The following is a 25,492-nucleotide window of genomic DNA, read 5'->3' as shown; positions in this document are numbered from 1 at the left end:
GGCCTCCGTTCGTCTCGAAATTTCACGTTTTAGCCTCCGTTGACGAAGGTAAAAATGCTTCGTAGTCACACAAATCGGCTCGATAAATGTGCGACTACGAAGCATTTTTACCTTCACAACGGAGGCTAAACGGAAATTTCGAGACGAACGAAGGACATGGAATGATTCACCGACACCCCCTCTTCAAGCTGGTGGTGCTCGCCTCGCCGGGAAGGTCACCGTTCGGCTGGAAAAGCCGCGGTTTCGGGTCCTCACGATCAGCTCGTAAGTGGCACTTAGGTGATCATTTTTTTGAAAGTTATGGCACTCAAGTGAGCCAAAAAAAAGTTATGTCACTTAAGTGTCCTCCGTACAAAAGTTATGGCACTTGCGCTGTACTTATCCCCATGTTTTTGACATGACATATTTTAAACCTTCTTTGTATCAAACAGTAACATTAAATTTTAACATAAAATTTGATTTAATATATTCGACGACAGATGAATCCTATATACGTCCACTAATTGTTCAATAAGTTAGAATTTTGTTAGAACATTCTCAAACTGTCATAGATTTTGTAATTTTTGTTATTTTCTAAGATAACTAGGTTTTTTTGTTAGATTAGATTGCTTACTTTTCCATACAAATTGTTTGGGTATAAATATCCCTTAACGTAACACCTTAGTGTCAAGTAGTACAATAATTTTTTTTCTTATTATTGATTCTAACTTGGTATTAGAGCCAATCTTTTGGTCTCACACTCTGTACGAACTAAAGTTCTACTGTGGGGACTCGTTCACATTCTTGTTCGCATAGAGTCGTGCCAATTATCTATGTTACCACCACAGTATCTGTCCTCATCTGCCTCGTCCCTCGTCTCCGTGCTGTATCCGCACTCACCATCCTGACACATCTTCAAGACTTGAAGTAGTCGCCCTCGAGTTCTGACGCGTGATTCCCTGAAATCCACTCACTTTCCATTGTGCACTCCTATCCTAGGACCTCAATCTCCTACCTCCCATTCTAGATCAGCCTGCAAACATCGCCGGTGAATCAGCCTCATTGTTGAGTAAGCAAATTACCGATTATGCAAGTAATTTGAACATGACTTCTAAGGATCAATAATGCCAATTAATAATAGATTAGACATATTCTTGATTATGCGTACACTATAGCTAATCCCACAGACATTCACACGTGATCGCACCACTAGAGGTGTCCCCATGGGCTAAAGAGGTAGCTTTCACGACAAAGCACTTTGTCCTAACAATGTTCAAGAGGTGGCTCTTGTTGTTTACTAATATCGGCGACGCGGCGGAAGCGGATAATAATTTTGCAATTAAGTCAGGAGCCGTAGAAATCGACAAAGAAATAAAACAAGGAATAATAAAAGGACACGAGAAATTTACGGGGTTTGGTACCCTATGTCCACGGGGAGAATTGATAAATAATCCACTAATAAATTGGAAAATTATAGGGTTACAATCAGTCATGCTTAAGTATTTCCCAACCCTAGTATATATAACCAATACTCATAGTATTTAATAACTCAACTTAATGAACCCGACTTTACGCACAAATCTCTCCGAGCTCAAACCTCTCTTCTTTCCCGGAGCTCTCTCGGCTTGCTTGCTTCTCTAGGTCCTCTGCTCCCCTTTACAGGAGACTGGATGTAGAAATATGGTGTGTATCCATGACCATCATGCACCGACGTAAGAAAAATGAGCATGGATTCACCCTTCCTTCTTTCTTCATTTATTAACAAAAGACAAATGAAGCCCACAAAAGATGACCAAAAGAAGGGAAGAGACATTCGGCGCCTACGAGAGAGACCTCTGGAGCAAAAATGGGCGTCCACCAATTTCTACGTGCATGCATTAAATGAGGAAGAAAATGGACGTTCGGCTTTCTAAGGACAAAGCAAGAACCCATGGGCATGCATTGATGAAGGAGAGAAGAGTCAATACTTGCTCCCATGTGCTCATTTAATTAAGGAAGACAAATATGGCCAACGCTTCTTCCCAGCACAGAGAATGTTGAAGCTTTGCTTCTTTCTCTTTGTCCGCTCATCACCACATTTTGCGCTACTTTGAACAATAAATGCTCCATGTGTGCATCGAGTTTCGTATATGGGCTCAAACTCGAGATATAATTTAACAATTCTTCACCTTGATTTGACGTTTGTAGCCAAGTCATAATACTCATTATCATGCCAGCTCTCCCAACCTCCCAACGGACGCTTACTCTCTGCAGACGCCAATCGAGCTCAAATAGAGCTCGAGTTTTGCCAAAGGAACCGGCTTCGTCATCATGTCTGCTAGGTTATCAGTTGTTGTTATTTTATTCACAACAATCTTTCCATTCGCTATGACATTTCGGATAAAAAGGTACCTGATGTCGATATACTTTGTTCGCTCATGATAAATTGGATTATAAGTCAATTGTGTCGCACGTTGGTTGTCACAATGTATAGTACTACTTTTCTGCTTGATTCCAAGGTCCAAGAGCAAACCCTTCAGCCATATCGCCTTTTTCGCCACAAAGGTCAGTGCCATGTACTCTGCCTCTGTCGAAAACAAGGCAATATCGTCCTGTAAGGACGCCTTCCAACTTACTGCACCACGTGCCAGCGTAAACACATACCCCACTAATGATTTGCGGTCATCCAAGTTATCGGCGTGATCCGAATCCACATATCCTGTGGTTTCACTGCCATTGTCGTCTCCCCGGTACACAATACCGATGTCTACTGTCCCCTTTAAATATCTGAGGATCTATTTTACAGCTTTCCAATGTGTCTTACCTGGGCGCTTCATGTAATGGCTGACAACACTTACAGCTTGTGAAATATCAGGCCTAGTGCATATCATAGTGTACATGATACTACTCACTGCACTAGAATAAGGAACAAGGGACATATGCTTCTCCTCCTCCTCAGTCTGTAGTGATAACTTGTCAGAAAGTTTAAAGTGTGCGACTAAAGATGTACTTACAGATTTTGCTGACTGTGTGTTAAAACGCACCACAATCTTCTCAATATATTTCTTTTGAGATAGACGCAACGTTCCTACAGTCCTGTCACGCAAAATCTCTATACCGAATATTTTCTTTGCAGCACCTAAATATTTCATTTCAAACTCAGCACTCAGTTGCCGCTTCAACACATTAATATCAGACAAATGTTTAGCTGCTATTAACATGTCATTGACATATAATAACAGATAAATCAAAGACCCATCCTCTAGTCTTCTAAAATAAACATAGCTATCAAACTGACTTTTCGAATAGTCTTGACTAGCCATGAAAGAATCAAAACGTTTGTACCACTGTCTAGGAGACTGTTTCAGCCCATACAAAGATTTCTTTAATAAGCAAACATGGTCTTCCTTACCCTGAATAGCAAATCCCTCTGGCTGCCTCATGTAAAGTCGTTCTTCCAACTCTCCATGAAGAAACGCCGTTTTCACATCTAGCTGCTCCAACTCGAGATCCTATGCAGCAACTAAGGCAAGTAATACACAAATCGAAGCATGTCTTACCACATGAGAGAACACCTCATTGTAATCGATGTCCTCTCGCTGAGTATATCCCTTCACAACAAGTCTCACCTTGTTTCTTACTGCCTCAACGCCGGGAATGCCTTCCTTCTGCTTGTAGACCCATTTGTACTTGACAATCTTCTGGTTTTTGGGTACTTTGACCAGCTCTCATGTCTAATTATGATAGAGTGATTCTATCTCTTCACTCATAGCCTCTAGCCACTGCGACGATTTAGTACTAGCCATCACTTCAGAGTAAGACGAAGGCTCATCTGCCTCCACCTCATCACCTACAGTCAATGCATAGGCAATATCAGAATAATCATGACGTATCGGTGGTTTGATTTGCCTTCTTTGTCTGCCTGTGGTTATATTGTGTTGCAACTCTACTAGTTGTTCAGTATCACCGTTTTTAGGAACTGTGGCCTCATCTGCAATTTCTTCCTCTGTTACCTCTGAGTAGGGGTGAGTGGTTCCAGGTTCCTCACAGGTTCCATCTAGAACCTGAAACTTACCCTCGGGTACAGGTTCCTCAATTTTTGGAACCTGAAACTTACCCGTCGAAACCTAGAACCTACCCTATCACAAGTTTCAGGGTAGGTTCCAAGGTCTAACAGGTTCTTTTTTTATTTCATTTTTAGTTAAACAACACGAAAATGAATGCAACAATACTGAATAAGCTTGTCATTCACCAAAGAGAATACAAAATTCTAATTTTCCTGGCATTATGGTTTACAATTAAAATGAATAGTTATTGCGTAAATTAATACTAGGGGTGAACAGTTTCATGTTCCGTATAGGTTCCATTTGGAACCTAACCACGATAATAAGTTTCTTATATTTTGGAACATGGAACCTATCTTATCACAAGTTCTAGGGTTTACCCAGGTTCGACTTGTATTATTAATTGAATAATTATAGTGAATCATCACCTGTAATGAAACTTGTAGTGATCCACCCACTTTCTATTATGATTCACTGATCGTAACTTATATTTAGATATACGAAGAATATAAAATATTAACAAGTCATAAAATAAAAACTCGGACTAGTGGTTCCAGATTAAATACTCGTCATCTAACGCCATGAAACAACGTAGAATCATGCGAAGACATAAACCAAGAAAAAACACAAAAAACTTATTTAGGTTTCAGGTTCCAGGTTCCACCTACTCAGAACCTGAAACCTACCTGTTGAAACAGGTTCTCTAATTTTGGAACTTAAAACCTACCCTGCATACTTTGGAATCTGGAACCTGCAGGTTCCCACCGGTCAGGTTCCAGGTTCTATCCTAGAACCATGCTCACTCCTACCTCTGAGGTCTCCGGAGGCTCCACCTGAAGCTCCACCTCGCTACTGACACCACGATCCATTTACTCTGCTGGTTGAGTCTCAAGGCTCCTCTTTTGAAGCATTGCAGTCTCGTCAAAGATCACGTCTCTGCTGATTAGAAAACCAGGTGATCTGGGATCAGTGTACCACAGCTGATAGCCTTTTACCCGTTGTGCATAACCCTGAAATGTGCACTTTTTTGCCCTCGGCTCAAGCTTATTATCACTTGCATGAGCATACGTAGGACATCTGAATATCAGTAATCCAGAGTAATCAACAGGTTTCCCCGACCACACTTTCTTAGAAGTCTTCCATTCGATAGCAGATGATGAAGATCGATTAACCAGTTAACAGGCCATATTCACTGCTTTAGCCCAAAATTCCTTGCCCATTCCTGCATGCGAAAGCATGCCCCAAGCTCGCTCAAGTAGAGTTCTGTTCTTCCGTTCTGCAACGCCATTCTGATGTGGTGTTCCGAGAACTGTGCAGTATCTCACAATCCCTTCCTTTTGGCAGAACTCAGTAAAATTCTTGCTACAGAACTCCATACCGTTATCGGTTCTCAAGCACTTGATTTGTTTACCTGACTGCTTCTCAATCAATGCCTTAAAATTCTTGAACCGATCAAACACCTCGAATTTGTGCTTCAGGAAGTATACCCATACCTTCCTCAAATAATCGTCGATAAATGTTAGCATATATCGAGCACCTCCTTTTGAAGGAACTGGAGACGGCCCCCAGACGTCTGAGTGAATGTATTCGACCGATTGCTTGGTTGATTGTATAGTTGTACCGAATTTAACACGGCGCTGCTTCCCGAAGATGCAGTGCTCACATAGGTCCAACTGGCCTGTCTTATGACCTTTCAGCAACCATTTTTTACTCAACATCGTCATACCTGCCTCACTTATATGACATAACTGCATATACCATAACTGAGTCAAGTTTGAGTCTGACTCACCTGATGAAACTGCAGCAGCTCCGGTCACGTTCTCCTAGTAGATGATAGAGAGAATTCAATTTCTTCCCTTTCATCACTGTTATGGCACCTCGAGAGATTTTCAGTATTCCACCTTCAGCGGTGTACTTGCACACGATGTCATCGAGTGTCCCTAGAGAAATAAGATTCTTTTTGAGATCCGATACATGCCTTACGTTTGTTAGCGTCCGTTCTATGCCATCGTGCATCCGGATCCGAACTGTCCCTATTCGCACAACCTTGCAGGCTGCATTATTCCCCATGAGAACTCTACCTCCATCTGCAGTCTGGTAGGTAGTGAACCAATTCTTATGAGGAGTCATGTGATAGGAATATCCGGAATCTAGCACCCATTCGTCTCCTAATGAACTTGTAGACACACATAGGACTGCTTCGGCGTCACAGATACTCTCCTCAGCAACATTTGTCACACTGCTTGTGGCATTTTGCCCGCCACCTTTATTTCTCAGCTTTGGACAATCTCTCCGTATGTGCCCCTCTTTATGACATTCAAAGCACTTCACACGACCTTTGGATTTTCTATGTCGCGACTTCAACCTGATTTTGTCTCTACTGCTGCTAGGCCCCTGATGTTTGTCTCTACCTAGAATCACCAGTCCTCGCGCCACATATTGCGCTAGACTGTCATTTTGCAACTTTCTTTGTCACTCATTTGAGAACAAGGCGGATTTTACCTCTTCTGAGGTAATCGTGGTACATCCTTGTAACAAGGAGTCTGTAAAGTTCTCCTATGACTTTGGTAGAGACGCCAACAGCATCATGCCTTGTTCTTTATCGTCTATAATCTTATCGACATTCTTCAAGTCCATCATGAGTTTATTAAACTCATCTAGGTGGGATCTGATGGATGTACTTTCATGGTATCGGAATTGAAACATCCTCTTTAGCATGTATAAGCGATTGTTAAAACCCTTTGTTACATAAAGGGCCTGAAGTTTTGCCTACAATGCTGCGGCATCCTTCTCCTCAGCCACCTCTATTAATACTTCATCGAATAGGTTCAACAGGATTATGCTCATTGCCTTCTCCATCAGCTTGTCCTTTTCGCCATCTCTCATTGTTTCGGGTAACTTATTTTTACTCTCTAATGCCTTGGCTAAACCTTGAGTTGTTAATAGCGTCTTCATCTTGGTGCTCCATTATCACGACCTTCCCGGAGGTGAATCACTAGGGGATGGCTAACGGATTTACCAAATGGGAACGAAGGTTCCTCTCACGAGGCAATCGTTCGCGTTTAGTGCGGACTCTCCCAAGCCCATCCGACTGCAACTTGGTACTCAATTCGTCATATGATTAAACTTACTTTTTGGAGCCGCCACTAATCGGTTACGGGTCGATTAGACACTCAAGTAAAATGTGGAAGTACATTTTACTTCTGCAAACCAAAGAGTCATGAATTCAGAGACTTGGTTACGCTAGATTAATCTAACGCCCTTTCGATACCTTTTCTCTTTATTTCAAAAATGTTTTGCATGCAGTCTTTGTCCATTTTTTACCTATGCCACTAACATATGAGGGGTGATCATACATGTGCGCACTCAAGAAAGCAACACCCAATAATCAAACAGTAAATAGATTGCAAAAGATTTTAAGAACCTGGACACACTAAGCAAGCAAAGTATATCACTATCCATCACCACGAGATCTCTGCAAACTATTACTTTAGAAAGTTATGCAAAAAGACTTTAATGTGGCCTAATGAACTATCCACTATTATTGAACTATATGCAATGCGGACGACGCATGTGATGTAATAACTAAAACTATCTACATGATACGATTATTAAAACTTAGTTGTAAATGACATGCGTTGTATGACATAAGCCTAATTAACCCTAGGTCCACATGCAATCTAAATGATTCTAAATAACATTTTTATTTGATTTTTTTTATGAAAGCTATGAACTAACCTGAATCTATATGTATTCTAAAACTAGCATATTCTAAACCTATAAGTGCTACGAGACTAACCATGCATGGCCCTAATATGAAAACCTAAAGCGTAAATGTGCGCAATAACGACATCCGAATTAATCACATCAATGATAACGTACTCAACCATAGCAATCCACGCAAGACAATATTAGGGTTCGACCTTAGTGTCTAAAGGTTCGAAAGCCAAATATGTCTTTGTTGATGCGCTGAAACAACCAGAACACTCTAAACCTTCATCACTAAATATCATGTGTTTGAAAACTATATATTAAAATGAAACTATTACATGAGATTTGTCAAACCTTGACTACCTTATTTAGGATTTCCCCGAGGACAGACTTGATGAGTCACGAAAGGCAGCGACAATGGGCTTGAGGACACACTAGCAACAGGTCGTGAGCAAGACAGTCACGGCGGTGAGCAGCTGCAATGACGGCAAGAATAAGCAAGGCTTTGCGGATGGACTTGGTTAGAGTTTGCCACGAGAAGTCGATCCGAAGTGAAGGCACAAGGACGCAACGAGCAAGAAGAGGAGCGCAGCAGCAGCAAACAGTAACGGACATCAGCAACGAACAATAGTGAGCAGCGGCAACAGTGACGCAGCAACGAGCAGCAAGTGTCAGCGACGAACAACAGTGAAACAACAACAAACAGTGAGCAGCAATGACGATTCGCAGCGAGTAGCGAACGGCAACAAGCAGCAACGGCAAGCAGCAGTGAGCAGCGAATGGCAACGAGCAGCGGCGGCAGTGACGAACAGCAATAAACAGCAGCAAACAACGACGAACAGCAACGGCACAGCAATGAACAGCAGTAAACAGTAGCGAACAGCGACGATGAGCAGTGACACTAGCTAACGACAGCGAGTGGCGGCAGCGGGGACGAAGCAGCAGCGAATAACAGCAAACAGCAGCGACACAGGATCGAGAATAGCAAGAGCGATGCAACTAGGCTCACTCGAACAAAGAAATTTATTGCGAATTACCGAGAAGACGGATGTGAACTCTCTTGTTTCTATCGTATTTTGAACTCTCTCTATTTCGAGTTCCTCCGGATCTTCCTCCGCCCCCCCCCTGGTTGTTCTTGACTGAAGGTGCCCTTTTATAGTGGCTCTGGGCACCTCTCTTTCTTTGCAAATCTTTAGGTTTCCTTTTCTCTTCCCTTGATTCATGACATTCCACGATTTTGGCCAGCCCATTTGCACATTCCAATAGGCTCCTTACTTTGATTTTATCCTTTTATTGATGTCTGTTCACCGATTTCACCTCTCAATTGTCGCGCTTTCCTTTGTCTTCAGCCGTGAACTTATCATTAACGGAAAAATATCCCAAGAATTCCTCCGTTTAGCTGGCTGGAGAGAAAATCTCTATGATTGATTTAGAGTAAGAAAATCCCCTTCCCAAAATGGCGTGAAGCTACTGCCTTCATGACGGTCTTTATTCATCAAGGAAATTCACCCTCTTTCACCAATTACGCTTTGCAAGATCCATCGGCCAATCTCTATCCCCATCTCCAATTCTTTTTCCTTGAAAGCTTCATTGATCGATCTTTAGAATCCAAGCATTCCTCAAAATCCCCAAATTCAGCCAGCTCAGTTTGATTGAAATCTTTGATCAAGGTTTCATTCAAATTTTCGCAATTTTGGAATTTAATACGAGCACCCATGGCTGACTTGATGCAAATATGCATAATGCTAAACATGTTAATACTATAAGTGCCTAATGCAAATAAATACAACAAAATGAAACAATGTGGTATCAATTTTTTTGAAGGGTTGACTTCCACCGTTAACTTTTATGAGATAAAAGACTACGTGGGAAACTCAAAAAATTTAGGTGTCAACATCCATAACCCAAAGTTGTTCCTTCTGTTAAATTTCTCAACTTCTACTCTTGCTCCAGACATAATTGCATAGTCTTAGCTCTGATACCAATTTGTTATTTACTAATATTGGCGACGCGGCGGAAGCGGATCGTAACTTTGCAATTAAGTCGGGAGTTGTAGAAATCAACAGAGAAACAAAACGAGGAATAATAAAATGACACAAAAATTTTACGTGATTTGGTCCGAATGTCGGAACTTACGTCCACAGGGAGAACCGATAAATAATCCACTGATAAATTGAAGAATTACAGGATTACAATCACTCACACTTAAGTATTTTCCAACCCTAATATATATACCCAATATTCACAGTGTTTAATAACTCAACTTAATGAACCCGACTCTACGCACAAATCTCTTCGAGCTCAAACCTCTCTTCTTCCCTGGAGCTATCTCGGCTTGCTTGCTTCTCTACATCCTCTGCTCCCCTTTTTGTAGGAGAATGGATGTAGAAATGATTGTGTGTATCCACGACCATCATGCACCGACGTAAGAAAAATGAGCTAGGATTCACCCTTCCTTCTTTCTTCATTTATTAATAAAAGACAAATGAAGCCCACAAAATATGACCAAAAGAAGGGAGGAGACATTCGGCGCCTACGAGAGAGACCTCGGAAGCAGAAAGGGGTGTCCACCAATTTCTATGGGCATGCATGCACATGGATTAAATGAGGAAGAAAATGGACGTTCAGCTTTCTAGGGACAAAGCAAGAACCCATGGCATACATTAACGAAGGAGAGAAAAGTCAATACTTGCTGCCATGTGCTCATTTAATTAAGGAAGACAAATATGGCCAACACTTATTCCCAGCACAGAGAATGCTGAAGCTTTGCTTCTTCCTCTTTGTCCGCTCATCACTGCATTTTGCGCGACTTTAAACAACAAATGCTCCACGTGTGCATCCAATATCATATACGGACTCAAACTCGAGATATAATTTAATAGCTCTCATGGTGTAGCTTTTTATCTCGCATGATAAGTTCCCGCCGTGCACAAATATTAGTCTGAACTTAATGCGCATAATGTCATTCAGTCACATATATCATATTCAATACTTACACAAGATAAATGCGCATTATCAATAAACACTATCAATCACCTCTTTTCCATTTGCACAATATAGAACAGAGATAACAGCTAGAAAGGTGGCTTCGAATGGACAAATGGCATTGATCCAAAAAAAAATGGACAAATGGCTTATTCTCGATCATACAATACAACATCGTACCTCCTCCTCCTCCTATCACAAAATCATGCCTAGTGCTCTTCGCTTTAAAACAACGTTTATAGCATGTGACCAAAGTAATGACGTGATGTGTGCCACCTTCAACTGTCTTAGTTTATGCGATTTTCCAACAAACATTGAAGACGACATTTCTTACTAAGTGGATAACACTGTGCCAAGATGTCATGTGATATGATCATCATACAATGGTTTTATCCGATTTACTTCATTAATGATTTACCAAAATCACATCAAAAGCGTGGGATATACTAAAGCTGGACTTGAATTTATGCTCCATTTGTTTCGCAGAAATGAATAATTTAAAAAAAAATTTCCTAAAAATTATTCATTAACTTTGGTGGGATATACAACGTCATTCGTGAACATTAATTTGTGCAATGTGGTTCCTGAATTTTGGTCAAATGTATAATGTTATCCCTGGACTTAGAGCTGTCAAAATGGGTCATTAACCAACTTCTGAACTATTGGTATATTTTCAATTTAGTCTTTAAACTATTTGAAACTGACATAAACGGAAGAACTATATTGAACATTTAATCAATAGTTCAATGACCACATTTTGAATATTGGGTTAAAATTCAGGGACCATATTACATAAATTAAAAGTTTAGGAACGACATTATAGATTGGACCAAAATTCAGGGACTATTTGTATTATTATCTCTTTCTAAGGCTAAGGCAATATGCAACCACACTAGGAAAATGAGCGAAAGGGATTTCAAATACAGGTTTAACATATGATATCAATTGTTTTACATGTGGTCTCGATTGGATTACTATGTCCCGTCTTTTTCAGGAAGCTATTGGAATCTAACTAGACTCTTGTATGAATGCCGATGCACAGTCATCCCATGACAACCTATCAGTTTGACAAAAATTAAGATGTAAGATGGTCTTAATTTGGAGAAATTGTCCAATCGGTGCTAAATTCATTGTACGGATACTAATTCAATCCTAAATTAACAGTTGACGCGTAAATTAAAAAAAATAATGATAAGTATTATAAGATTTTACATTAAAAAAAGCCTTGTATACTTGGTAGGTTGCACCCGAAAATAGACTATTACAAAAAAAGGAAATGCATTAAACCAAGACAAACAAAGCTATAAGTAAAATCATGACCTAGAGAAAACTCCACCAAACTCAACCTACATACCAATAACGGGCTTAAATGTAGGGTTAATAGTCAGATATAACGTAGCATTGTACCTAACTACACGACTAAGATATACAAAGGGAGAACTTGTTGCAAAATTAGAGTATTCATACTTAAATTGTAATGAGGAAGATAACTAAAATTAAATTCAGATGCTAATTAAGACTAATCGGAAAAAAATAACTAAATTGTGATACTATGTCAATCTCAAATCCCAATTGAATCGTTAAACCACTACCCAAAAAAATATTATTTTTTATTTATTTGCTAAAAACCACTATCCTAAGATTAGGCACATAATTTAAAAGTAAAATGAGGTCTGAGATGCAAGTTAGTACATAGAAAACTACCACCAAACATTTTCTTCTTTCGTAGATTAGATTTATAGGGCTTGCTTTCTTGTTGTTTTCTTTAAACGAGGAAGATTAGGTTTTAGGTGGGGAAAAAGGGAGATTAGGTTTTGCACAAGATCAATTGCCTCTTGGCACGATTAGGTGTTGAGAAAATGTACATATGAGATGTAAATAGAATCATGTGATGTTAATGTAATTTCCAATCTTAAGGTGTGTTTGTTTGGAGATAAATTTTATGATAAAGAAAAATACTTTTTGAAAAAATATTTTTCTTTTTTCATGCTAAAGAATTCATTTTCCTAACTTTAAGCATGCATATCTTTTTTGACCGTAAATGATTTTCCCTTGACTTATCATTTTCAACAAACTAAACACGTGACAATCCAGAAAACTAATTCGCGAAAAATTCTCACTTAGACAAACACGCCGTTGGAAGGAAAATATCCCACTCTCGTCCAATGAGCCGTGCTTGTATTTTTAGTTTGGTTATTCAAATTAATTAAGTAGATGGTTTACTTAGAAATAATTAGCATTTCCGAAATTAGTGTCCCATCATGACTTGCTCTTCAAATTTGCCAGAAGCTCCTTCTCGTTTTCAACCAAAGAACACGCGATTCATGTCAAGCACAAACAGATGGTGTTGCTCTCGCAGTTCTCTCTCGGACTAGGACCCATCGCGCGACACTATGATGAAGTCTGGCAACAAGTGCTCATATTCAACACGAACATGATCTTATGATAGAAATTTGGAAACTAATTTTAGTATATACTCAGCATGCCAACCAACGCAATTAACACTAGTTAATATTTTAGCAGGAAGCACTAGTGAATTCAGATTATGTAGGATTCCTTTTGGCTAAGCAAGTCAGCAAATATAAGGCACTATTATTATTTATGTTTAAATCTATCTACCATATGATACGTTATATTCTGATCTACATGATTTGGAATAGGAAAGATAAACCGGTAATCTTAACCGATCTTCAATAGACATGTGAGCCAAAGAATGGGGAAATCATCTCTTAGGTATCTAATGTACGTGCCACATATCATCGCCTCAGATCTCTCATGCAGCATGGGTTAGCTATATTGGAATCGTCGAGTTAGGGTTATGGTATAAGTTATGACAAAGCAAATCGGTTGAGATTGTGATTCTTGATTATTCCAGCCGGATATTTCATTTCCTTGGTGATTAATAAGGGATTACGTGTTGTTTGAAAGTGATTAATTTCTTTCATCACGTAAGCGATGTAATTAATTACGATGCGGTGTACGAGCACACGAAAAGCATGCTTTCTCCGAAAGACATACTTTCTCTCACCCTATACATACACCTTCATGTCTGTAGCTCAAGAACACAAGCCTAATTTGCCTTCATCTCTCTCTCTCACCATTTTGTTGAACCAGATCCACTTGCACCTCGCATTAGTTTGGCATTCTTCAACATGGAATCCGCAAACATTGATCATGCGACTTCTCACATGAACCAAAAGGTCCAAAACCAACCAAAATGGCAGGGCCAAGCTTGTGCGGTCTTGGCAGGTCCAAAGGCAGACCAAATATGGCCCTTCTTGGAGGACTTCTTAGGCCTCGCCAAGTGGTTCCCGACCCTCGCCACTTGCTCCCCCGTCGAGGGCAACTCCGGCCAGCCCTGGTGCATCCGCTTCTGCGCCGGGTTCAGGACCCCGGTTGACCGGGACGTCGGCGACACCGAGACGACAACCCTGAATTGGACGAAGCAGAAGCTGCTGTCGATCGACCCGGCTGCGAAGATATTCAGCTATAGCATCGTAGACGGCAATGCCGGGTTCAACTCCTACGTCTCTACAGTCCAAGTCATGCCTAAGGAAGACGGGTGTCGCATCGTGTGGAGCTACGAGGTCGAGCCCGTGGACTGCTGGAAACCCGAGGACTTGGACCAGTTCATCGGGTCGGGCTTGCGGGTCATGGCCTAGAGGATGGAGGAGGCTCTTCTTGGTCAAGCAAAGTGATTGGATTCACGAACTGATGTCCTCTGAATCTGATGATCTGCTTTCGTGCTCATGTGATAGTCTTGAAGCTGTGTGATGCGGTGTGCAAGAGTAGTGAAAGTCTGGGCAGTAGTACGTATTAGCTCTCTAATATTTCCACAATAATTCGCAAGTTTGGTCATTATTCCCCATTCGCATTGGATTTAGAGCATCCTCTTGTACCTCCACGTTCCACTTATATATACTTCGAGCTAATTTCGGATAACCACATTGTGATTCATCTTGATCCGATGAAGGAATTGTGACCAGCTCTCGATTAAAACGAGGGTCACGGATTGAATTCGCATCTGCACGCTAATCCTGAGCTCAAGTGCAACAGAAGTGGAAATTCATTAAAGATCTAGATGCATTTTTCTGTATCATTTTTTATTAACTTATGTTGAAGAAAAAGATGCACCGCCCATCTTCTCCAAGAAATCTAGATTATTCTAGGATAGATATTAAGATATTCTCGTGTAGAGATGAGTAGCTAATAGATTATCCACATCTAATTTTTTCTATAATCATATTGGAAAATATTTCTAGGAAGATCTAAAACTGAAAATCATCAAACAAAAAAATTTCTAAGGAAGATATTGATCCAGAAATATATAGGAGGTAGGATCACTTCCTTAAGCCTATAAATAGCCAAGTGCTCCCATATGTGGAAGTGTGCTTGGATCTCATGACCGGAAAATTATCTAAAAACTCATAAACTTATTGCAGTTTTGCTAATTTAGTCATAACTTTTTAATTTTATCAATTGAGTCCTTAACATTTTCACGTTTTGCCAATTGAGTCCATCCGACTAAATTTGGCCGAAAATCGCTAACGTAGAATCAACAAAAGGACGCAATTTTGCCTTCAAACTTTAAAAAAGAAATATAAAAAAAACCACATTAGGTTAAAAGTTAATAAAAAAAAGAAGTCACGTATGCATTTCTGTCCACTTGAAACTATCGGATTCGCCGAAACGGTTGAAGTGGACAAAAGGGATAAGTTTTGGATTCAAATGCACAAAATGAGAGTTTTAGGACTGAAATCAAGAATTGATAAGTTGTGATACTTGCACTACAATTATCCTAATTAGTGAGCATGCTAAGCAAGAGATTTACATATATTTCATTAGTCCGCGTTAGAATTTCACGTGGAAGGTTACAATAATTATAGAGGATTCCCCTCATGCGAATTGCAAGACGTTGCATGGATCTTTTTAAGTTTATAACACCTATGATGAATCGATAATGCAATCACACACGTCCTTAGACATTGGGGAAAAAACCGTTTTCCCAAAACTCATGGACATTTTAAAGATGAAGGATGTGATCAATGCTTGATTTTCATGTGCGTTGGATCTCCGTTTTGAGTAATGTCGCGACCTAAAATTTCTCTCAGGCTAATGGATTGTTAAGACTAAGCCTAACTCGGGCCCTCCCAAACCCTACCAATTCGCAACTTAGGGTTTAAGTTTTTTAACATGTAAAAGTTTTCATGCTTGGAGTCGCCACTAATCAATTTATGGTAGGTTGATTAGAAACCTAAATAAAACATAGGGAGATATGTTTTATTCCTACGAACCAGAGATTCTAAGCCCGGGGGACTTGATTACGCTAGATCCGGTCTAACGCCCTTTCGGTACCTTTTCTTTTCAAAAATGTTTTGTGAAGGCAGTTTGGATCCATTTCAACTTAGTTACTAACATGTGAGGTGTTCATGCGAGTGCGCAAACCACCAATTTAACACCCGAGAAAGCATTAAATAAATTGCAAGTTTGGAAGAATTACTTACCTGGAAGCAACGTAAGCATCTGCATTGTTAGCTAGAAAATCACATTGACACCCTAATATGATTTCTAATTAACAAGCAATTCACTCAATTTCTTTTTTTGGATTTTCACTTATTTAAATGAAATCTAGCCTATATGCAATGACATGCGAAAATGACATGCGATTAATGCAACCTAGCATGCAAACTATATGTCGTGCGACGACGTGACCTATTTCTAATGACAGGACGAATGATTATTTTTGGTATTTTCTCAATTTAAATTCGGAATAATAAAAATGCCTAAATTAACATGCAAACTATGATGACTTAATCTACCCTGGCATGATTTCTTTTTAGGATTTTTGTTAAAATTCGAAATAATGAATTAATTAAATTAAGAATACAATCTATCCTAATCTATCCTAAAACAATTCATTCTTCTTTTCTTGGGATTTTCATGGAAATTCGAAATAATAAAATAACCTGAATAATCTATTAAGATCAGAATATTACTTAATTTAAACTAGGAAATAAATCATCTCAAGTCCTAATTTAAATTAAATAACTACTCTATCTTCTAGATATATTTAGGATTCCTAGACATGCAAAAACTCTAATTCAAATCTAATTAATATTTTTTGAATTTTCTGTTTATTTGAAAAAGGAAAGCAATTAAATAAACAAGGATAGCAACCACATTCAAAACGTCCACGCGATCCGCCATATTTGTTTCAAACTCGGATTAGGCACAAAAATCAAACTATCGGTCATATATATAGGGTTACAGATATCGACGGAAAGCCGATTATTCAAATTTGGAAAGCGGATAAAAATCATTATCGTACCCAAGTGGTTATGGATAGGATAATAATTTTCCGTATCGCCGCGTATCGAACCTTAGGGATAAGGTCGGATAGTCGTCCAGATACGTTGCTAAATTAGGAAGTTTTCCTAATTTTAAGTGTTTCAAATATTGCGGATATCCCAAATATTATCCTAAGATTTAGCAATCCACCAAATAATATCCACGAAATATTCAAACACCGAAAACTTAAGAAATTAAATATTTCAAAAAAAAATATATTCGGATAACGATCTTACCTAATTTGCGGATATCTTCCAAATTCGAACTTGGTGCCGGATCGGGCTTGCGGATCGGAACGGGGTGTCGGCGGCAGGTAGACCGGCGGTGATGTCCGATGGTGGCTCACGATGTGGTCGTGGGCTCCTCGGTGTGATTTGCGCGGAGCTGCTACTTCATGGCTTCGTCATCAAAGGGAATCACAATAACCGACAAGGAAATTTATCGGACTTCCCGGCAAGACCAAAGAAACCTGCAGATAACTCAAATTGGATCCAACGAATTCTGTTGACTTCGTTGGACCCACTAAGCAAGGAAGCAAGACCAAGTGGACGTCACAGAGGCATGATGGTGGCAGCAAAGATTCACTAGACCCGATACTAAATTGGCGAGCGCACTGGAAATTCAACGGCAGGGAATCTACTGGACTTGACTGGGACTCGAGTGCGGGAACTGGCTGGAGCGTGCTGTGACCAGCGCAAGTCAAGGCCGAGAAACTTTGCCGTTCGCTGGATTCAGCGAACGTCCTGGATGAGCAGCTCTCGGTGGCAGGTGCAGCGTTGGTTCAGGTTGACGATGAGCACTAATTCTGCTGGGCTGCTGTGCTGAACGTCGGAGAGGATGGGCTCGCCGAGAATCTGCAGAAAATTGTTTGGAATTACTGGAAACCGCTCGCGCTTACTGGCTGGTATCTCTGGGCGCTCGCTGACTGCTGGAGCAGCGTCTGAGGCGTGAAAGGCTGAGGCAAGGACAACTTCGGATGTTGGAAGCGTGGTGGTGCAGAGTGGCCAGCAGCAAAGGGGGTCACAGCAACAGTGATGAGCAGTTCGGCAAGGGTATCACTGAGTTGGACTTCACTTGGACGTAGTATATTGACTCCGTCAACAAAAGCCAACCTTGGCTGAACTTAAGTGACGCAGCGATGAGCGGAGGAACAGCCACGAGGAGGCACGAAAGCAGCAAGAAATAGAGTCTGGTCGTGGAGCTCTCGGTCGTGATCGTGTAGACACACGCCCAAGGAAGACGACGACTCTTCTCTCCCTATGAACTTTCTTGTTTTCTCTCTATGTTTCTTGTGTGTGATCAGAACCCCCAAAAGAAAGCCTGACGTAATGATGTATATATAACACTAATCTAGGTCAATTAGATGGGCTCTCTAGTCCTAATGGGCTTAGGCTTGGGCTTAGATTTTAATTTAATTTAAATGGGCTGAATTAATTAAGGATAATGGGCTGAATGAAGCTCAAATTAAAACAACCGAGCCCGTTTGACTTGTAATTCCCGGCCCTTGCCTTCCGAGCGAGCCGAGTCTCGTTCGATGAAATTTTAAGCTCATTCGCCACTGCCAATCTGATGCAAAAAATGCAATTAAATTAAATGGACCTAAACTATATGTTTATGCAATTTAAATATTTTTGTTTAGGGGTTAAAAATTTAATCCCTAATTTTCTATGCAAATTACACTAAATGATACGCCAAAATTTAGGTGTCAACAAGTAAGATTTTATAGAAAAAGTATAAATTTTGGCCTTAACTTTCTCAAGGGATCAGTCTATGAATACCACCTTCTAAATAGACAAGTGTCATAATCGGGTAAGATTTCCCAAGATTCAATAATATCAAACCAGACAGATGCCCGTGCACTGCTCAAGGCCAAGACTACATATTGGAGAGAGAGATAGCCTACATGATTCCCATGCCACTTCCGGCAAATGCCTCTTCGCACACTGACAAGAAATGCTCAGAGTATTTCAACATGTTCATGCGCCGCTATAGCACCCGCCCCATGTACATCCACTGACAAACTGAAGTCAACCTAAGAGCATTGTCCAACACTTTGATTCCCATGACAATCATTGCCTTCTCATACCCTGCCAACAAAAGCTTTCACTATTTCAGTGTTGTTCCACTACTGCTAAATGCCAATTGCAGAAGCCTGAAGCCTGCATTGCTATGGGCAGTGAAGCAGAGGAAAAATGGGAAGGAAAGGTTGGTGCCCTAGTGAGAGGCTCTAGTACTTACAAGGCATGGCCCCTCCTGGAGGATTTCTTCCTGCACAAGTGGGTCCCCACGATAGACACGTGCTACAGAGTCGAAGGCATATCGGGTCAACCCGGATGCATCCGATACTGCTCCGTCACAAGAAGGTCTGCCGACAGTTTGGAGGATGTGGTCACAAACTGGGCTCTTGAGAAGCTGCTTGCAACTGACCCTGTCAACAAATGCTTCAGCTATGAGATCGTGGACTTCAATACTGCCGGGTTCGAATCATTGGTTGCCACAATGAAACTGACGGCGGCAAGAGATGCAGAAGAAGAAGATGGATGTGTAATGAGCTGGTCTTCCGCGGTAAATCCGATTGAAGGATTGTTGAAAGAGAAAATACTGACGTTTCTATTTCTCATATTCACAATAGGTACAACAAGTCTCTATTTATACACAACAGGAACTAGTAAGAGATAAGTCCTATTTAAAAACCTATTTAATGGGTAGTTGGTAGGATGACAGCTAACACTAATTAATAGCTATGACAGCTAAATAACACATTCCAACATGCTAATTAATAGATATGACAGCTAAATAACAAATTCCAACACTCCCCTCAAGCTGGCATGAAGATATCTTCCATAGACAGCTTGCACACTAGACGGTCAAATTGTCTTCTGTGCAGTCCCTTGGTCAGAATGTCAGCAGCCTGTTCATCACTTGAAATATACGGCATACAAATTAGCCCTCTATCAAGTTTTTCTTTGATGAAGTGTTTATCAACTTCCACATGCTTTGTTCGTTCATGTAACACAGGATTATGAGCAATAGCAATTGTTGCCTTATTATCGTTATACACTTTCATTGGTGTGGAGCTCAAAATTTGTAGTTCATCCAAGATGCCTTTAATCCACATAACTTCGCAGACACCATGTGCTACGGACCGAAACTCAGCTTCAGCACTACTTCTTGCCACCACACTCTGCTTTTTACTCTTCCAAGTGACTAAATTTCCACCAACAAACGTGCAATAGCCTGAAGTAGATCTCCTATCCATACTGCTTCCGGCCCAATCTGCATCGGTGAACACCTCAATTTCCAGATGTCCATGTTTCTCAAACATTAGCCCCTTACCAGGACTTCCCTTCAGGTAGCGTAGAATTCTGTATACTGCTTCAAAATGCCTTGGCCCTGGTGAGTGCATGAACTGACTTACCATACTTACGGAAAACGCTATGTCAGGTCGAGTGTGAGATAAGTAAATAAGTCGACCGACAAGCCTTTGATACCTTTCTCGGTCTATCACTTCTTCAGCTTTAGCTGGTTCAAGTTTCAGATTTGGCTCCACGGGTGTATCCGCCACTTTACATCCTAACAAACCTGTCTCTTTGAGCAAATCAAGTGTGTATTTCCGTTGGTTTACGAATATGCCTTTCTTGGATCTTGCAAATTCTATTCCAAGGAAATATTTCAAAACACCCAAATCCTTAACTTCAAACTCCTCAGCCAGCTTCTTTCGCAAGCTTTCCAACTCAATTTTGTCATCACCGGTCAGTATTATATCATCAACATAGACAATTAGAATGGCACGCTTACCTTCCTTTGAGTGTTTATAGAATAGAGTGTGATCCCCTTGACTTTGGTGATAGCCGAACCTTTTAATCACTTTCCCGAACCGTTCAAACCACGCTCTTGGAGATTGTTTAAGTCCATACAATGACTTTTTCAATCTGCAGACTTTGCCTTCATTTTCTGCAAAACCTGGTGGCAAACTCATAAACACTTCCTCCTCCAAGTCACCATTCAAGAACGCATTCTTCACATCTAATTGGTATAAGGGCCAATCAAAAACAGCAGCCAAAGATAGTAAAATCCGAACAGAATTTATCTTGGCAACTGGGGCAAAAGTCTCTTGATAGTCGACTCCATAAGTCTGAGTGAACCCCTTTGCCACTAGCCTGGCTTTATACCGCTCAACACTCCCATCAGGTTTACATTTTATAGTAAATACCCATTTACAACCAACAATCTTTTTTTCTTCCGGTGTATCAACCAATTCCCATGTGCCATTCTTTGTAAGTGCCTGCATTTCATCCTCTACTGCCATCTTCCACTTTGGATCCTTCAAAGCGTCATGGATATTTCTAGGAATGGATATGTGAGACAAGTTTGACACAAACGCTTTATGATGATGAGACAATTTTTGGTACAACACATGTTTTGATATAGGATGCTGAGTACATGATTTAACCCCTTTTCTAAGAGCTATAGGCATATCAAGATTAGAAGTATTAATATCAGAATTTGAGACTGGAATGGAGGGAAAAAAAGTACTACTAGGATCACCTGATGACGAAGGCAATGAATCATCTCTCGGGGTTGCAAACAGATGAGGCTCCAAGACAAAGTTCTGATCAGCAACCTTTTGAAGAGTTTTTCTTCTAGTATAAATCTGAAGCTCGGGCTTGTTGATCACATTTTGAACTTTTTCTCCCCCTGTCTTTGACACATCAAGGTCTAGCAAAGGTTTTTCCGAAGACTCAGACAAAGAAGTGTAACAGCCCGAATTTCGACGTAATTCCGGGATCAATAAAATTGACAATATTTCGCATTTCATTTTAGTAAGTCTCGCCCAGAGCTGATCACTCTCGGGATACTAACCAATGGGGTATGGCTAACTAGGAAACGATACGTGGACCAGGGACTCGACAGTGAACGGGACACCGATCTCGAGATACGATGAGTGAATATTTTGGGCCAACGTGGGCCGATCTTAGGAAAGGTGATGGATTTGGTTTGGCTAAGGCCAACGATGTATAATCGGATCGCAGGTGATTCTGCAAGACCGAAAGTGCATGTGGCCAACCAGTCCTGAACCTGAACCGAACGATCGTGATCTTTGGAACTAATGATAATTTCTCATTCTCTCAATGATCGGGACCGTCGTAATTCGAATAACCCTAGGTCGATACGCGTATGTCCTAAACAGCCGCCCGTTAGTGAGAGACCCTGAAATTGGAAATTGAGCGAGTTTTGATTACGAAATTGGGCCCGGATTTCGATGTTGATTTTCGAAGGCTTAAGAGACTATTTTTGGGAATCTGACGTCATATTACGCTGGCCACACACGTTTGGAGTTAGTACGAGTAAAAAGTGGAATTTCGGTCCGGGGGTGAAAAATTACGATTTTGCCCCTGTGGGCACCGAGGCTGGATTCGGAGGCCGTTTGAGGTTATTTTTCGCGGCCAAGATCATTTTGGGGTGGCCACGCACATTTAGAGTGGTTTTGGACAAAAATTGGAATTTCGACAAAAATTGGAAAAATAATATTATTTTATTCCCGAAACTTCGCAGTCGATTTTCGAGGGCTTAGAAAGTGAATTTCGCGAATCCGACGCCATATTATGTTGGCCACGCACATATGGAACACGTATGTGCGAAAATTGGAATTTCGCCCGGACCGGAAAAATGACGGTTTTGCCCCTGGGCCGTTTTCGGGTCCGAATTTTTTGGGAAATTTTTGGGATAAGTAACTGTGGTTATCAGCTGCATTATTGGCACCAAAGACCCAATTGCCCCTCAATTATTTAAGCCTATCTCTTTAGAACCGTTAGATTAGGGGCGTTTTGGTCATTTTTCACGGATCGGCGACACGTGGCACTTTGGGCTGCTTTATTTGACCAAGTTGGACTGTTTTCTCTCTCCTCAGCCCTCCCTCACGGCAGAACCAGCCCCCACCAGCAGCTTCTCTTCCATTTTCCTCTCTTTTTCTCCATTTTCTCTCTTGGTTTTGGCTTCGCCGGAGTTTGCCGCCGACCGCCGTGCCCCGCCATCGACCACATAGTCCCCCAGCTTCAGCCTCGCCCCTGTCCAGGCCTTTTCTCTCTCCCTTTCTCTCTCTTTCTCCCTCTTTTTCTCTTTCCCGTCCGGCAAAAGGGGTCGCCGGAGCTTCGCCGGAGCTCGGATCGCTGTTCCGTCACCACCCAGCCGTCAAGCCTCGCCGTGCGTCGCCATCCAGCCCTGTCCGTACGGTGTCCGTACGGTACTGTTCATCGCGCCCCGTACGGATCACTGTTCATCTCGACCGTACGGCAGTCGCGGCCGTCACCGGCACTTCGCCTGCCACCGTTTTCCGCCCGTCCGTACAAGTCCGTACATCATCGCGAACAGTGCGCGTGAACAGTACCGCGTGAACAGTGCCCCCCCCCGGGAATTCCGCCGCCGGTTTCACTGTTCATCAGTGATCGCCCACCGTTCTTCGTCGTCGTGATCTTGGATTAAGTGAGTCAAATTCCTAAACCCGGATTATGACTGTTAGTGCGTTTTTCTGGACTGGTTTAGGTATTATCGGTACAATTTAGACTGGCTTAGATAGTATCAGTGTGTATTTCAGACTGGGTTGAGGACGGATTGGTAGAAATTATCATTTAGAAATTTAGTGGATTAATGAGAATTATTTGGGGAGATTAATTGGATTAAATGACCAATTTAGTAGCCCGTTGGAAAATTACCGGGTATGTCCGGGTTGACTGATTGTACATCAATTGTGCTTAATTGTGGTTGATTTCGTACTGCTATGTCGTATGTGGTGTGGCTGATTTTATGGAGTTCGATTGGCCATTGTTTGGTTTACAATGATTTACTGATTTGTGAATCGCACGTTAGGCCACACGGTATTAATTGGGCCAATTAAGCACGTGTTGTGACATTGGGTGTCTGAATTATATTGGTGCTCGTGGTGCATTGCATTGCATAACATGGACAAGCATTGCGTATGCCAAGAGTGAGGCATGTGATGAACTTGCGCGAGAATGCGTGTCTGCCATGAGCATGTGATCACCTAAAATACCCTGAAGCGTTATACGCTGGGTTCAGATAATAATGAGTTGTATGATCACCTAAGGACCTTTGGGTCATGACCTTCGGGTCGATCTTTGTCCTCATGCACTTTGAAGCGGGACGATGCCCGGTACGTCCGGGAAGGCGACCATCCTCATGCACTTTGAAGCAGGCTCTGGTTCGCAAGGAGAACAGTGTTGCGCCTCATGCACTTTGAAGTAGGCTAGAGACACTGGGCCAGATCGGTTGCTGCGCTTCATGCACTTTGAAGCAGGCTAGACGCACCGGGCCGTGAAAAATTGATGACTCGAGTCGTAATAAATAATAAATTGGGCGATTGCCAGTGTGCCAGTGTGGGCCAGTGGGCCGGGAAATACACGTGACATGTCGACGACATTTGCATGCATGAACATGCATGGACTGGCATGCGAGTGTGTGAGCCTCGGTACATGAGCATGTGATTGGCGTACGTGTGATAATATGTGCCACATACGTGCCGTGATTATTATATATTGAACTGCCTAACCTGCAGGGTCGGAGGATTATTTGATTGTTGTTGCACTATGGTTTCACATATTTATTTTCCGGTCAGGAGATTGCATGCTAGCCTAGCCTAGGTTTAGGGGTTGAACTCACTGAGATTCGTCTCACGGTTGTGTAAACCGAAACATTTCAGACCCCCAGCCGTAGGATGCCGAGGAAAGCGCCTCTTTTTGGTATACCGCAATTCATCCAGCGGTCATCTAGTGTGCACCCTTGTGGGGATGGACCTGCAGCCATGGTCGAGGAAGCTGAGGAGCCCGAAGTGATATACGCTGACCCCTTTTTACTGAGTGGCTGCTGACTGTGTGATTTCTCGGCCGTTGTATAAATGAATTTTGTAAAAAGTTTCCTATGGTAATACTAGTATACATATTTTCAGAGGTGCTGTTTACTTAATGTACTACCTTGGTCTCATGTGTTTTATTGTCAGGGTGTATATATATATATTTATATACGTGCTTCCGCTTGTGCATGATCTCTGTTTAGGGTTTGGGTCGGCGACGCTTCCTGGGACATCGCACCAAAATCGACCGTGACGGGATGTTGCGTTCCAATGGGGTACGGGGCGTGACAAGAAGTGGGAAGAACAGGAGAGTTTGATTGCCACAAAATCTCTTCACTAACCTTAGCATTCTCCCCCTGAAAAGATGTGTTGGAAAAAAACGATTGCGACTCTAAGAATGTGACATCCATAGTGACATGAGTTTTGCCAGTATGTGGATTGTAACACTTGTAACCTCTTTGGTTAGGTGCATATCCTATAAACGCACACTTTTCAGCCCGAGGATCTAATTTAGATCGACACTGACTTGGGAGGTGGACAAATGCAGTGCAACCAAACA

The 25,492-nt window shown here is 41.4% G+C and overlaps 2 protein-coding genes across 2 annotated transcripts; both read left to right on the top strand.

Moving 5' to 3' along the window:
* Nucleotides 1-13,870: 13,870 nt before the first annotated feature.
* On the top strand, nt 13,871-14,599 carry LOC130137958 (lachrymatory-factor synthase-like). The gene has a single exon (XM_056310707.1). The coding sequence runs from the start codon at nt 13,871-13,873 to the stop codon at nt 14,378-14,380; it is 510 nt and encodes a 169-aa protein (XP_056166682.1). The 3' UTR covers nt 14,381-14,599.
* A 4,636-nt stretch (nt 14,600-19,235) lies between these two features.
* On the top strand, nt 19,236-19,745 carry LOC130137965 (lachrymatory-factor synthase-like). The gene has a single exon (XM_056310716.1). The coding sequence runs from the start codon at nt 19,236-19,238 to the stop codon at nt 19,743-19,745; it is 510 nt and encodes a 169-aa protein (XP_056166691.1).
* The last annotated feature ends 5,747 nt before the right edge of the window (nt 19,746-25,492 follow it).

The sequence above is a fragment of the Syzygium oleosum genome, unplaced genomic scaffold, assembly GCF_021117445.2.
Source record: "Syzygium oleosum isolate NSW1041296 unplaced genomic scaffold, Sole_v2.1 Sole_v2.04, whole genome shotgun sequence".
Classification (NCBI taxonomy): Eukaryota; Viridiplantae; Streptophyta; class Magnoliopsida; order Myrtales; family Myrtaceae; genus Syzygium; species Syzygium oleosum.
The sequence above is the reverse complement of the archived record's forward strand: the minus strand, read 5'-3'. Positions and strand labels throughout refer to the sequence as shown.